Source organism: Oncorhynchus mykiss, chromosome 26 (genome assembly GCF_013265735.2).
Source record: "Oncorhynchus mykiss isolate Arlee chromosome 26, USDA_OmykA_1.1, whole genome shotgun sequence".
In the NCBI taxonomy this organism is placed as follows: domain Eukaryota; kingdom Metazoa; phylum Chordata; class Actinopteri; order Salmoniformes; family Salmonidae; genus Oncorhynchus; species Oncorhynchus mykiss.
The window spans coordinates 24,450,071-24,465,197 of NC_048590.1; the positions used below are offsets into that span (position 1 = coordinate 24,450,071).

Genomic DNA, 15,127 nt, shown 5'->3' on the forward strand with positions numbered 1-15,127 from the left:
CACAAATATTAATTTCCACAAAGTCTGCTGCCTCAGTGTCTTTAGATATTTTTGTCAGATGTTACTATGGGATACTGAAGTATAATTACAAGCATTTCATAAGTGTCAAAGGCTTTTATTGACAATTACATGAAGTTGATGCAGAGAGTCAATATTTGCAGTGTTGACCCTTCTTTTTCAAGACCTCTGCAAACCACCCTGGCATGCTGTCAATTAACTTCTGGGCCACTGATGGCAGCCCATTCTTGCATAATCAATGCTGTGGGGTTTTGTTTGTCCACCCGCCTCTTGAGGATTGACCACAAATTATCAATGGGATTAAGGTCTGGGGGTTTCCTGGCCATGGACCCAAAATATCGATGTTTTGTTCCCCGAGCCACTTAGTTATCACTTTTGCCTTATGGCAAGGTGATCCATCATGCTGGAAAAGACATTGTTCATCACCAAACTGTTTCTGGATGGTTGGGAGAAGTTGCTCTCGGAGGATGTGTTGGTACCATTCTTTATTCATGGCTGTGTTCTTATGTAAAATTGTGAGTGAGCCCACTCCCTTGGCTGAGAAGCAACCCCACACATGAATGGTCTCAGGATGCTTTACTGTTGGCATGACACAGGACTGATGGTAGCGCTCACCTTGTCTTCTCCGGACAAGCTTTTTTCCGGATGCCCCAAACAATCGGAAAGGGGATTCATCAGAGAAAATGACTTTACCCCAGTTCTCAGCAGTCCAATCCCTGTACCTTTTGCAGAATATCAGTCTGTCCCTGATGTTTTTCCTGGAGAGAAGTGGCTTCTTTGCTGCCCTTCTTGACATCAGGCCATCCACCAAAAGTCTTCGCCTCACTGTGCGTGCAGATGCACTCACACCTGCCTGCTGCCATTCCTGAGCAGTCTCTGTACTGGTGGTGCCCCGATCCCGCAGCTGAATCAACTTTAGGAGACGGTCCTGGCGCCTCACTGTGCGTGCAGATGCACTCACACCTGCCTGCTGCCATTCCTGAGCAGTCTCTGTACTGGTGGTGCCCCGATCCCGCAGCTGAATCAACTTTAGGAGACGGTCCTGGCGCTTGCTGGACTTTCTTGGGCGCCCTGAAGCCTTTTTCACAACAATTGAACTGCTCTCCTTGAAGTTCTTGATGATCCGATAAATGGTTGATTTAGGTGCAATCTTACTGGCCCAATATCCTTGCCTGTGAAGCCCTTTTTGTGCAAAGCAATGATGACGGTACGTGTTTCCTTGCAGGTAACCATTATTGACAGAGGAAGAACAATGATTCCAAGCACCACCCTCCTTTTGAAGCTGTTATTCAAACTCAATCAGCATGACAGAGTGATCTCCAGCCTTGTCCTCATCAACAATCACACCTGTGTTAACAAGAGAATCACTGACATGATGTCAGCTGGTCCTTTTGTGGCAGGGCTGAAATGCAGTGGACATTTTTGGGGGGGATTCAGTTCATTTGCATGGCAAAGAGGGACTATGCAATTAATTGCAATTCATCTGATCACTCTTCATAACATTCTGGAGTATGTGCAAATTGCCATCATACAAACTGAGGCAGCAGACTTTGTGAAAATTCATATTTGAGTCATTCTCAAAACATTTGGCCACGACTGTATATAAAGTGTAATATTGGGATGCAAACTCAAAATGTAATACATTTAAACTCTATATCTGACATGGTACAGGTGTCTTCTTTTTTAAAGCCCATAACCATGAGTGAGAGGTATATACTTTTGTTTCAAAATAGATTTGCTTAAGACTCCCAAGAAACACTCTGTGTGACCCTCATTTAGCCCACTGCAGTAAAAGGTTAAAGAGGGGACTCTACTTCCTGCATGTGAAGCCCTTCAGGTGTCTCCTTCTCCTCACCTCCTTTTCAACCGTATTGGAGAAAACAAACCAAGATCCTCATCCTCCGACCCTCTTCTCCAATGTGTTTTAAGACAGGATTCGAGGAAAGATGTATCAAGAAAGATGTGGTAGCTGCAGGCCAAGCATAGACTCATATCTCCCTATCTAACTTTGAGCACCAGTTGTCAGAGCAGGTCACAGATCACTGCAGCTGTACATAGCCCATCTGTAAATAGCCCATCCAACTACCATATCCCCATACTGTTTTTCTTTTTTGTTGCTCCTTTGCACCCCAATATCTCTGACTTGTATATTCATCTTCTGAACATCTATCACTCCAGTGTTTAATTGCTAAATTGTAATTATTTCACCACTATAGCCTATTTATTGCCTTACCTCCCTCATCTTACCTCATTTGCACACACTGTATATATACTTTTATATTGTGTTATTGACTGTATGTTTGTTTATTCCATGTGTAACTCTGTGTTGTTGTTTGTGTTGCACTGCTTTGCTTTATCTTGGCCAGGTCGCAGTTGTAAATGAGAACTTGTTCTCAACTGGCCAACCTGGTTAAATAAAGGTGAAACTAATTTTTAAAATGTTTCAGCTTTCCCAGTCTGAAGTCGTTATTGTAAAACTTAAAAGAGAATGTGTTCTCAACGACTTACCAGGTTAAATAAAGGTAAAAAAATGAACAGACTCACCTGCTACCTGGAGCAGTAGGGCTGCACTACCGTGGGCCTCCACCCTGACGAAGCAGGTGTAGCTACCCTCGTCAGCCACCCGGACCCCCCTCAAGAGGAGCGAGGTGTTGCCCGTGCCCAGCTGGGAGGGGTACAGGCTGGTGCGGTTGGCATAGCGCTCTCCCTGGTCTGCCAGCTGGTCCTGGCTAGCCCAGTAGCTGTGCACACTGCGCTTGGTGTCCGTCAGCTGCCAGAAGACACTGAGGTCAGACAGGTTGAAGGGAGAGGCGTGGCTGAAGGAACAGTTGAGGGTGGTGTCCATGCCGTACAGCGCAACCACTGGCAGCTCTGGGACTTGCACTTCTAGGACAGCTAGATAGGAGAGAGAGGAGAGAGAGTGAGTATGTCAATAACAGCAAACATTGACCTGTGTGTTTAGCCATGTAGTGGAGAGAGATGTCTAAATAAGCTTTAGGGAGATGAATGAACTGCAATAAAAAGGTAGCTCCTAAATATCCACTTGGAGCCAGTGGTGAGTTAATAATCTAGACAGTGGTCTGTCTGGTGAGAAAGAACACTCTCCATCTCTCTCCAGAGTGTACTGTCTCCCTCAACACAACACGGGGCTAAGCTGCTCAATGGTGAGTGTGATTTGTTTTGTTTTAATGCGGAAACCCTCCTTAAGGCATCTGATCTCCACATTGCTTGTCTAGACTGGATGCTTCTCTCCTCTCCTCTCCTCTCCTCTCCTCTCCTCTCCTCTGCTCTCCTCTCCTCTCCTCTCCTCTCTGCAGCCAAAAGCAGGCTTTGCATAATCATTCTGGCTTAGTAGCCATCTCAGACACCACAGAGAGAGGAGGCTACAGCTAAACCATTCACAATGTATTCCTGTCTCCACTTCTACAGGTCTGGTTGTGTGATGAACATCAGGACAGAAAAAGCCATTCCAACACCTGGAATCCCCCTGAATCTAGTGTGATGCATCCTATACTAGACTGCTGCTATTCTTTATGAGAACCTCTTCTGTATTCGTGTCTTTCAGATTTAATAACAATCACACACTTCTGCATGAAATAATTGTGATTGAGGTGTAACAATTGATTTCCCAATTATCAACAAACAACACTTTCATCCAAGTGCAATCCGTGGATGAGGACGCTCAGTCAAGGCAAAGATATTTTGGTAGACACATAGCCAAACCTCACAGGAGAGACCCCACATTCACCAATATGCCCCTGCTCATCTATAGGCACACTGCCACCTGCTGGATCTTCATGTAACTACAGGCCAGAGGAAAACAGGGCAAAATAGACAATTTGCCAACACCTTTAACATCCAAGAATATACCATCCACCCCATCCATAAAACCATGGAAACAGAAGAACAACAAGCCCCAGTAACTAACAAACACAAGAATGTAATTCTAGGTGATGCACTACAGTTCCTCCCAACCCCTGTGAAAATCACATTACTGACAACACAGTTGTGGGATGTTTTTCTATAGCCCTATAATGTGACTACACTTCCTCTGCTGTGCCACAGCACAGTCGACAATCCAATCCAGTAATCATGGCATACCATTACAGTAGCAGGGTTTATTGTAGAGCGGTATGTCTGTCTACCAGACTAACGTTCTAGTAGTTTGTGCATGTGTGTTTTTGTAGTGCTTTCTGGGTAATGAATAGGCAACAGGCAGGACTGCAGCGGAAGTGACGGCCCCCACAGAGGCATGCACACAGAGGAGGGAGGAGACACAGCAATTAGATCACTCCCAGAGCAGACCGGAATGGCTCACTCCATTGGGTTCACAGAGGAGGAGAGAGAGGAGGGAGAGAGAGGTAAGAGGGAGGTAGGGGAAGAGAATGGGAGAGGGGAGAGACGGGGAGAGAGGGCAGAGAGGGGAAAAATTATGGACAAGAGGGGAGAGGAAGGAGAGTGAGAGGGCAGCTTTGAGCGTGCACTTAAAGATAATATCCGGAAACAAGCCAGGAGGGGAGAGCACTGCAGCCCATCGCTAATCCCCTAACTCAGGACAGGGCCCAAGTCAGGCAAGAGATAAGTACTCATCCCTCTCTCCTTCGATCTCTTTCTCCCACCTTCTCTAACCAGTGACCCTCTTCTTGGTGCCAGTCTGGTGAGGGTGCAGCAGGACATTGGGGCAGCATGTTAACACACTGACAGACCGAGAGCAGCAGGAGAGCACAGCGTTTCACATCCACTTCACTGCACCCAGAGGGGAGAGGCTGTTAGCTCTGACGTCATGGAAACTGTGAGTAAGCATCTGATGTCCTATTCCTTCAGAGGTGAAACACAGAGGGGGAAAACTGGTATTGTTTCTGCTTTTAACCTCTAGATATCTCCAACAAACACAACAACATACTGTAGTATTTGTGATAACTCCTTTGGTCTAGGGGGTTGTGGTTGAAAAAGTGTATTGTGAGAGGTGGTGTCTCCCTGTTTGAGGGAGGAGGGCTAAGGGCTCTCCCCGGCCCCCTGAGAGGTGATAAAGAGATGCTCAGAGCAGAGAGTGGTGGAGGGAGGGGACGGCAGGGCAGATTTACACCCTGCACTTTGTGTTTATGGGCCCGGCTCTGTTTGAGTGCCTGTGAGAGAGACAGAGCCGTGCACTTTCACAGCCGACATGAAATAAACTCATTAAAGCCCCGTGAGCGCTGGCTGGCACTCGTCCCTCAGAGCGGAGCGCCACGCAGGCTGACACGCAGGCAGGGAGGCAGAAAGACACGCAGAGAGACAGACAGACAGACAGACAGACAGGCAGGCAGGCAGAAAGAGGCAGGGAGGGAGGCAGGGGGGAAGGGAGGGAGGCAGGCAGCAGGGAGGGAGAGGCAGGCTGCAGGGAAGGAGGGAGGGAGGGACAGTCAGGAAGGCAGGGCAAGCTAGCAATGGCCCTGTGGAATATTTACATCACTCACTCCCCTCAACCCCTCCACTCCCCTAATCCCTGGGCTGTCTCTTCAACCCCTCCGCTCCCCTAATCCCTGGGCTGTCTCTTCAACCCCTCCGCTCCCTAATCCCTGGGCTGTCTCTTCAACCCCTCCGCTCCCCTAATCCCTGGGCTGTCTCTTCAACCCCTCCACTCCCCTAATCCCTGGGCTGTCTCTTCAACCCCTCCGCTCTCCTAATCCCTGGGCTGTCTCTTCAACCCCTCCGCTCCCCTAATCCCTGGGCTGTCTCTTCAACCCCTCCGCTCCCCTAATCCCTGGGCTGTCTCTTCAACCCCTCCGCTCCCCTAATCCCTGGGCTGTCTCTTCAACCCCTCCGCTCCCCTAATCCCTGGGCTGTCTCTTCAACCCCTCCACTCCCCTCAACCCCTCCGCTCCCCTAATCCCTGGGCTGTCTCTTCAACCCCTCCGCTCCCCTCATCCCTGGGCTGTCTCTTCAACCCCTACCTCAACTCAACATAACAGTGATGCTGTCACTGGACCCTGGCTAGCCTAGTGCTAAACTCACCAGTACAGATGCAGCCTCAAGAGTAGTGATGGGGGTGGGAGGAATCTATATAGATTCATATCAGGATAGTAGTGTTTTCAGCATTTTTATTTCAAACCTATTTTTCTCATGGCTCTCTCTCATTCCTCTGCAGCAGACCTATGGTGAGCAATATGTTTGGACCATGGAATTATAATAAAATCACAGTATTGAATCGCAATACATATAGAATTGTGAGAATAGCAATACATATTGTATCGGCAGCTAAGTATCGAGATAATATCGTATCGTGACGTCCCCGGCAATTCCCAGCCCTACTCGAGAGCCACCCTGAACTTGTGAGCTTAGATGAATGGTTCGCTGCACGGATATCCCTGCTAGTACAGATTAGCCCCGGCTAGTGCTAAGCTAATATATACAGATGAGTGGGGCAGAGGGGCTGAGGGGCCTGCTGAGTGTGAAGCAGCATGGCAGGCATGGCAGGCAGCAGGCTGACAGGGGCTGGGAGGAGAACCACAGGCTTCATACATAGGCAGCTGACAAGGTGACACAACATGGCTCTTGGTAAACAAATTCCTTAGCCACAGCGGCAGTGACATCTCACCTCAGTCCTCCAGACGCACCCATGCACACACGCACGCACACACACACAGTCACACACACACACAACCAGGCAAATGCAGGCACGCACGCACACACACACACACACACACACACACACACACACACACACACACACACACACACACACACACACACACAGGCAGAGGGCATTGTTATTCAGCTCAGTCCTGGCTCCTGACAGCTCCACAGCACTGTGAGAGCCAGTCTGAGACACAGGGCATTCTGACACTACAACATCCACTGTCATAGTACTGCTACACAACAGACAGGTCCCAATCACCGTGTTCAGTGACACCCACACACACCCACACAAACACCTACACGCAGGCACGCACAAACACATTAACATCTCACTCTGCTTGCGATCACTAAAGTTGAATTCACTCGGTTCAATAGAATGTACCCCCGTATCCACATCTAGTAGAATGCAACACATAGCCTACACATTCAGTGTTGATGTTCCATTCCTGTTCAGCTGACCCTGGTCAATGGAACACAACCCTAAACAGAAATACCTAAACCTGTAATAACCGGATCCTTTTAATAACCTGGGCTGTTAAACACAAGGGCTTCAATAAGACCACAGCTTCCATCTCCCTCCAGCTCCTGATACAATAACCCACACTGTTCAATAACCCTGGTTCATAACTGCTTCTCCAATAACAAACACAGAATAGAACTCGGCTTCAAATGAACTGTGCTTAATAACAGTGAACATCACCCACTAGGCCAATAGGCACCTTACACACAGGTTAAATGACCCCTGCTCGATAACAGACGGCAGAGCTGCCAGTAGTACTGTTCATTAGAAGACGTTAGGTACACATGTTCAGAGATATGGTAAAGCCCCTTCGTAGAACACGGCATAAAGGAACAGCCATGATAAGGGTGCACAGACATACATACACTGGAAGGCATATTGCGGCGGTAATATTGACTTAACTGAGTAAGCACACACAGGCAGTGTAGTTAGTGTTCTTTCTGGCTAAGTAGTGAGCTGCTTAAAAAGCTGTGGCAATAGTGCCCCCATCAGGTGGTCAAAAGTACTGCAGCTTCAGACATGTTGGTCTTTGCACGAGTGACCCACCTGAATAGCTAACGAACAGGAAGTTCACAGATGCTTAGTGCCCTATCACAACAGCTCTTCTTTCAGTAAATGTCGCTGTTCAAACACGCCAACTTAAAGCCTTTCTTCAAAGCGTTTCCAAGCCCAGAACCTTTTGAATATGTCCAAGGGAACACACATAAAAAAGCAACATCTGGAATACATTGAGAGATGTAGTGGTAGTTTAGACACGGTCAGATTAACACTGCTCGGAATTATCACTCACGACACATAGAGAATCTATTCTAAAGCTGAGCCTTTCCTCCCGTCCTGCTCCTGAAAGAGAGACACAAAATGGAGGGGATTATGTAGGTCTCTGAGCCTTGAATAATGGGGTCACTCATGACATTTACCAATTTAACACTGTCTCTCCATATCTGAGCTACAGTCATCACAGAGTGAAAGCCATCTCTGTCTGTGAGAGATATATGAGGTGCAGATAGCTAGTGGAGCAGACAGGAGCTCAGGTTGCTTATTTTCAGCAACGTAATAAATCAAGATGCACCACACTTCCTTTCTCCTGACTCTGTCTGTCTATCTCTCTTTCTCCCTCTCTCTCCCGCTCTCATTTGTTGTTTATGCTCTCTCCATCGTCTTCTCTCCACAGACATGGCGGGCGGGTGCTTTATCAGGGGTAGCTGGTCTCATATCCCGTCAATAAGCTGTTAATGGGCTCTGACAGGCAGATAATGGGGGGCCAGTTGCAGTGGAGCTGCCTGGGAGATAAGGACAAGCCTAACCTTCCTCCACCACCTGCCTGAGAGAGAAGAGAGAGCACACACCCTGGGATGAGTATGAGGAGCGAGCCATAGGAGCCAATTCATCCCAGCAGGAGAGGGGGTGGGGTGGATTTGAGTTTGTGCAGCTTAATCCAAATGACTGGGGTTAAGGTGAGCCTATACGCTATGCATACGATTACAGAAGAGCCCAGCTAAGTTGATCAAACTGTATTATTGTAGAGGTGGCAAAGGTTTGGGTTCTAATCCCTCAGATAGACAAGTGTTTGACACCTGCTGGCCCTGGTAATAACCAAAGCCATGTCTGGGAGGGTAGAGCCCTTGCTCAAATTTCAGGCTGCAATTCTGTTCTGCCTTATGAAGGGGTCATGGAGCAGTAGATGTAAGCATTAATGCTGGTGGTTAAGGGGTGAAAGGGCCAGGGGCTGGGGCTATGTGTCTAGATGGTACCTTGAGCCCGTCTCCTCCTGAGACACAGTGACCTCACTCAGGACCCTGTAACCATGGCAACATCTGGCCCCGCCTCTCCAGAGACACAGTGACCTCAGTCAGGGCTCTGTAACCGTGGTAACACCGGACCCTGCTTCTCCTGAGACACAGTGACCTCACTCAGGGCCCTGTAACTGTGGAAGCACCCGGTAACCGTGGAAACAACCTGTAGGTAAGTGTCTCCTCTCTCTGTATGTCAGGCAGGGAAGCTTCTTCCTCAGCACCAAGCAATGATGCTGCTTTCCAGGCACAGATCAGAGCGGTAGTGGTGGGTCATTCATCCTGTTCATCACAGCCCACTAAACACAAAGATAACCTGCATATGGCTCCAGGCCCCAGCAGGCCACACTCAGCACTCCCTACGCAGAACTGCAATCTCTGCACGTTACCCGCATCAATGTTTAAGCGATCCCACAAGACAGCTTTTTTAGGGCTTGTTCAAATAATCATGAGGTGCTTGATGGGTAATGCACTCTGTTTAAATGGCTAGGCTACAGTGCAGAGTGAGCGGGGAGAGAGAGGGAGGGGCCAGCAGCTCAGTGCAGTAGCCAACCTGTTAGTAGACTGACTGGACATTATGTATGCATCGCAGAGAAAGCAATCTTTGTCGAGCCTGTCCTCGATTGTTTTTAAAAGGATACTTCACTGGCCACAATCAAATTAGTAAGAACATCACTGATACGGGGTAATAACCCTAAATTGAATTTCTGTGCGGGCAAAAACGTCCCCTCTCTACAGAATCAATTGCTGTGAAGAGAAAAGGAGGACAGGGATGGGGCATTCCTAGTTAGCAGACCTCAAAGGGTACACCAGAGATGCGGGCGTGAGCAGGCTATTTAAACGCTTCAGGGCCTTGCCATAATGTCTGCCGCTCTCTGACTGCCACACTAGATGTGATCTATTCAATTATGCTAATTAATTAGAATTACCTCCCAGCTCTCGTCATTAAAACTGAATCCAGGTCAGCTTGCCATTTTAGCATTTGCATGAATACAATTTCCCTTTTAATGTGGAGATGCTAAGAGCGGGCAGGTGGGCGCAAGCAGCAGCAAATGGCAGAGGCCTGGCAGGCTGGTGGCACTGCTGACGGAACAGAGAGCATGACAACAAGCAATTAGCCAGACAGCATCCTGTTAATGCTTCTGCTTTACACTACTGGCTCTACTGCCTCTCAGCTGCTAATGCTGCTTATGGAGCCTGGATGCCAGGCATACTTACTGTGCTGGTGCTGCTGCTGTTGCTTGCCTGTTAACTTAGAGCAACCCCACTGAGAGTACTGCTACTAGTCTAGTGCATTAAAAGTACATGGAGTATACCAAACATTAGGGACACCTTGCTTCCCAATTCGTCATGGCATGGACTCAAGGTGTTGAAAGTGTTCCACAGGGATGCTGGCCCATGTTGACCAATGCTTCCCACAGTTGTATCAAGTTGTCTGGATGTTCTTTGAGTGGTGGACTATTATTGATACACACGGGAAACTGTTGAGCGTGAAAAACCCAGCAGCAGCGCAGTTCTTGATTACAACCCGGTGTGCCTGGTACCTCCTACCATACCACGTACAAATGCACTTCAATTTTGTGTCTTGCCCATTCACCCTCTGAATGACACACATACACAATCCATGTCTCGATTGTCTCAAGATTTAAAAATCCATCTTTAACATGTCTCCTCCCCTTCCTCTACACTGATTGAAGTGGATTAAACAGGTGACATCAATAAGGCATCATAGCTTTCACCTGGTCAGTTTATGTCATGTACCGTTGAAGTTGGAAGTTTACATACACCTTAGCCAAATACATTTAAACTCAGGTTTTCACAATTCCTGACATTTAATCCCAGTAGAAATTCCACGTTTTAGGGAATTTTTTTTAGGAATGAAAATGTCAGAATAATAGTAGAAAGAATTATTTATTTCAGCTTTTATTTCTTTCATCACATTCCCAGTGGGTCAGAAGTTTACATACACTCAATTAGTATTTGGTAGCATTGCCTTCACATTGTTTAATTTGGGTCAAACGATTCGAGTAGCCTTCCACAAGCTTCCCACAATAAGTTGGGTGAATTTTGGCCCATCCCTCCTGACAGAGCTGGTGTAACTGAGTCAGGTTTGTAGGCCTCCTTTCTTGCACAAGCTTTTTCAGTTCTGCCCACAAATTTTCTATAGGATTGAGGTCAGGGCTTTGTGATGGCCACTCCAATACCTTGACTTTGTTGTCCTTAAGCCATTTTGCCACAACTATGGAAGTATGCTTGGGGTCATTGTCCATTTGGAAGACTCATTTGCGACCAAGCTTTAACTTCTTGACTAATGTCTTGAGATGTTGCTTTAATATATCCACATAATTTTCCTTCCTCATGATGTCACCTATTTTGTGAAGTGCACCTGTCCCTCCTGCAGCAAAGCACCCCCACAACATGATGCTGCCACCCCCGTGCTTCACGGTTGGGATGGTGTTCTTCGGCTTGCAAGCCTTCCCCTTTCTCCTCCAAATATAACGATGGTCACTATGGCCGAACAGTTCTATTATTGTTTCATCAGACCGGAGGACATTTCTACAAAAAGTACAATTCTTTGTCCCCATGTGCAGTTGCAAACCGTAGTCTGGCTTTTTTATGGGGGTTTTGGAGCAGTGGCTTCTTCCTTGCTGAGCGGCGTTCAGGTTATGTCGATATAGGACTTGTTTTGCTGTGGATATAGATACTTTTGTACCTGTTTCCTCCAGCATCTTCACAAGGTCCTTTGCTGTTGTTCTGGGATTGATTCCCACTTTTCGCACCAAAGTACGCTAGGAGATAGAACGTGTCTCCTTCCTGACCGGTATGACGGCTTCGTGGTCCCATGGTGTTTATACTTGCGTACTATTGTTTGTACAAATGAATGTGGTACCTTCAGGTGTTTGGAAGTTGCTCTCAAAGATGAACCAGGCTTGTGGAGGTCTACAATTGTTTTTCTGAGGTGTTGGCTGATTTCTTTTGATTTTCCCAAGATGTCAAGCAGAGGCACTGGGTTTGAAGGTAGGCCTTGAAATCCATCCACAGATACACCTCCAATTTACTCAAATTATGTCAATTAGCCTATCAGAAGCTTCTGAAGCCATGACATCATTTTCTGGAATTTTCCAAGCTGTTTAAAGGCACAGCCAACTTAGTGTATGTAAACTTCTGACCCACTGGAATTGTGATACAGTGAATTATAAGTGAAATAATCTGTTGGAAAAATGACTTGTGTCATGCACAAAGTAGATGTCCTAACCGACTTGCCAAAACTATAGTTTGTTAACAAGAAATTTGTGAAGTGGTTGAAAAACGAGTTTTAATGACTCCAACCTAAGTGTATGTAAACTTCCGACTTCAACTGTACACTCAGTGTCTATGGATACTGAAACAAAGAAACGTGTCACCACCACAGAGTCTGCAGAAGACCTGACAACAGCTGTGCTGAGCAACGTTTTCTTCTTTTACAATGTTACACACCAACAGTCTAGACGGGGACTCTACCTCTGTACTCTACTAGAGGTTGTCTTGGGAGAGTGCAGTGGCAGTGTGGCAGCCTCAGAGTGTAATCCTGTGTGGAGATAGGGGTATTTAATGGTGCAGCACAGGAGTGACACTGATACGGTTATTTAATGGCGGAGTAGAGGAGAGACACTGTAGAAGACAAGTGGGATTAGCAAGGGCCTATAATCCTAATCAGAGGCCTACTGGAGACAACAGGCCCAGAGGACCCCAGGTCTCTCACACACCAGCACATACACACGTGCACACCCACTCACTATTTCCACATGACAGTTTGTCTCTATCGACAGACTTCAAAGCACATGATTTAGAGTATGAATTAAAACATTCTGTACAGTGTTACCTAATACTGTAAATCCTTAATTCAACAGTAAACTCCACTAAGTAAATAAAGGATAATCATATATTGTGTGAGCTAAAAACATCATTAAGTACAACTTAAAGAGCTACACAGAATCCGTCCGAGATGCCTCCCTCCCTCCGTCCCAGCAGCCGCCAAAACCAGTAATTAGCAGACCAGAGACCCATTAAGGCTGGAACAGTACTAGGCCCTAATGAAGCCCTGCTCCTAGCTCTCTCACTCTTAGAGTCTCTGTCTGACTGCTGACTCCAACACACTGCCCTGAGCACTACAACAACCCTGCTGCCTAGTGCCCAGGCTACACCAACCACAACTCCCCCTTCTTACTGGAACATGAGAGGCTGACTCGCCCACCACAATCTGACTCACTGGAGAAAAACGACACTCTCTGCAAGTCTCTTGTCAGGCAGGACCTCACCCTACTAACTACCCCAGGGCCCCATTTTAGCTCTGGCTAGAGAAGGTCAAACCCAACCAATTTTCCTGTCCAAATCTAACTTTCTCCTCAGTCATAACGTTCTCAATGTTCCCATTCTGTAAAGTTTGCAGGCCGTGGAGGGGGATAGGTGGACACCACCCACCGAGAGCTTGCACAGCAAGCAGCATGGGCAGCAGGAGGGACAGCATGGTCTTCCTGAGGGTCTCGGCAGCACGGGTCAGCCTCGTCAGACACAGCACTGTGGAAACAAACACAGAGACATCATCCGATTCGCTCTGGCCCAATTCATTTAAATACAACATTTCAGACAAGAAATCATCCAAAGAAAGACAGGGGAGTGAAAACAGCTACTGCTCATGTGAACTAAATCTAATGTCAACATTACACCAGTGTGTTTGCTGTGGGAAATCCTGCAAGAGAGGGAGAAAGAGAGAGAGAGAGAGAGATATATATATATATATATATATATATATATATATATATAGAGAGAGAGAGAGAGAGAGAGAGAGAGAGAGAGAGAGAGAGAGAGAGTGTATGTAATGTTTACTGTTAATTTGTGTTGTTTATTTCACTTTTGTTTATTATCTACTTCACTTGCTTTGGCAATGTTAACACGTTTCCCATGCCAAAAAAGCCCTTAAATTGAAATTGAATTGCTAGAGAAGGAGTGATAGGCAGAGAGATAGAGTGAGGGAAGAGAGTGAGGGAAGAGAGTGAGAGAGAGGGAAAGAGAGAGGGGTGACAGGAGGGGGAAGAGAGCTAGAGAGCTGTACACAGTACAAGGCATTTCTTTCAGGCCATTAGAGCTGAGTGAAGGGAACTTCCATTCTGACAGGAAACAGCCCAGTCATTCGCCTAGTGGCCTCAGGATGCCCACCCGTGGGAAAACATTAGATGTAGTGAACTCTTTTGACTCCTACCTCACAAAACTGTCTCCTGTCTGCCACCACTCTCTCGGTGGGAGACTGCAGAGACGCTGTGTGTGTGTGTGTGTCAGGGTTTCTGGTAGCCGGTAATATCCGGCTTTTGGCCTATTTTTTTTTTTTTTTTTTTGAAAGGGCCGAAAAACTAATTGGCACCTGAAAACTCTCCTGCAGAAGACAGAAAATCCCACTGCGAAATAATGCTTTTTAGCCTATTCATTAATGTAAATACCAGTTGATGTAAATACATTTGACCGGTCATGCTTCTATGGGTTCATTTGCATAATTTTGTGGAATTAAATCATTATGTATCTTATTTATCACAAGCACACAGCATACATATACAGAGCCAGTCAGACAGCGCTTTCATAAGCCCAATCATTGGCAACAATTCTAAATGCAATCCTGTGTTAAAAACATTATAATTGGCCACGATTACTAGTGATTGATTACGACTAGTATTTTTATTTCTCAACTGGTAACTGAAGTGCGCTTCCCAATCGCCATTCAAATGCATACGGAAGGCAGGCTTCGTCCGCGCGTCACACACCACTTTTGAAAACGTATAGTTACTTAATTGTTTGAAACTTTTAACGTTTTACTACTTATTATGAGGCATGTTTTACCTTGCTTCAAAGTAGCCTAGGCAATTATTATATAAGGACTTACATAATGCTATTGAAAACAGTAGCCTATTTCTCTCATGTTCTATTGGTTTTCAACTTTCTTTCATCATCCGGTAGCCAAGAACACATTCGCGTGTAGACTACTGCCTTGTGCGTATTGCAGAGTTAATAATGCTAAGAAATAATAGTTTATCAACATTTTAAGCTAAGCATTCTCATCTGCTGCATCAGATTCATTGCTTTTTAAAGTTGTATTATGTAGCCTAGGTATAGCCTACTGGTTGTATGAATTTTGGATCTATCGTTCCACAAC

General features: G+C 46.5%; 1 protein-coding gene across 2 annotated transcripts in view; it reads right to left on the reverse strand.

Moving 5' to 3' along the window:
* The window catches only part of LOC110506452 (CD276 antigen), a 77,638-nt gene that overhangs the window by 53,103 nt on the left and 9,408 nt on the right, over positions 1–15,127 (reverse strand). For both annotated transcript variants that reach the window (XM_021586063.2, XM_021586062.2), the window contains exons 2-3: positions 13,408–13,503; positions 2,563–2,913 (exon numbers count right to left, since the gene is read on the reverse strand). In XM_021586063.2, coding sequence (XP_021441738.2) covers positions 2,563–2,913; positions 13,408–13,453 — 397 coding nt within the window. In that variant the 5' untranslated portion in view covers positions 13,454–13,503. The remainder of the gene's footprint in view (positions 1–2,562; positions 2,914–13,407; positions 13,504–15,127) is intronic.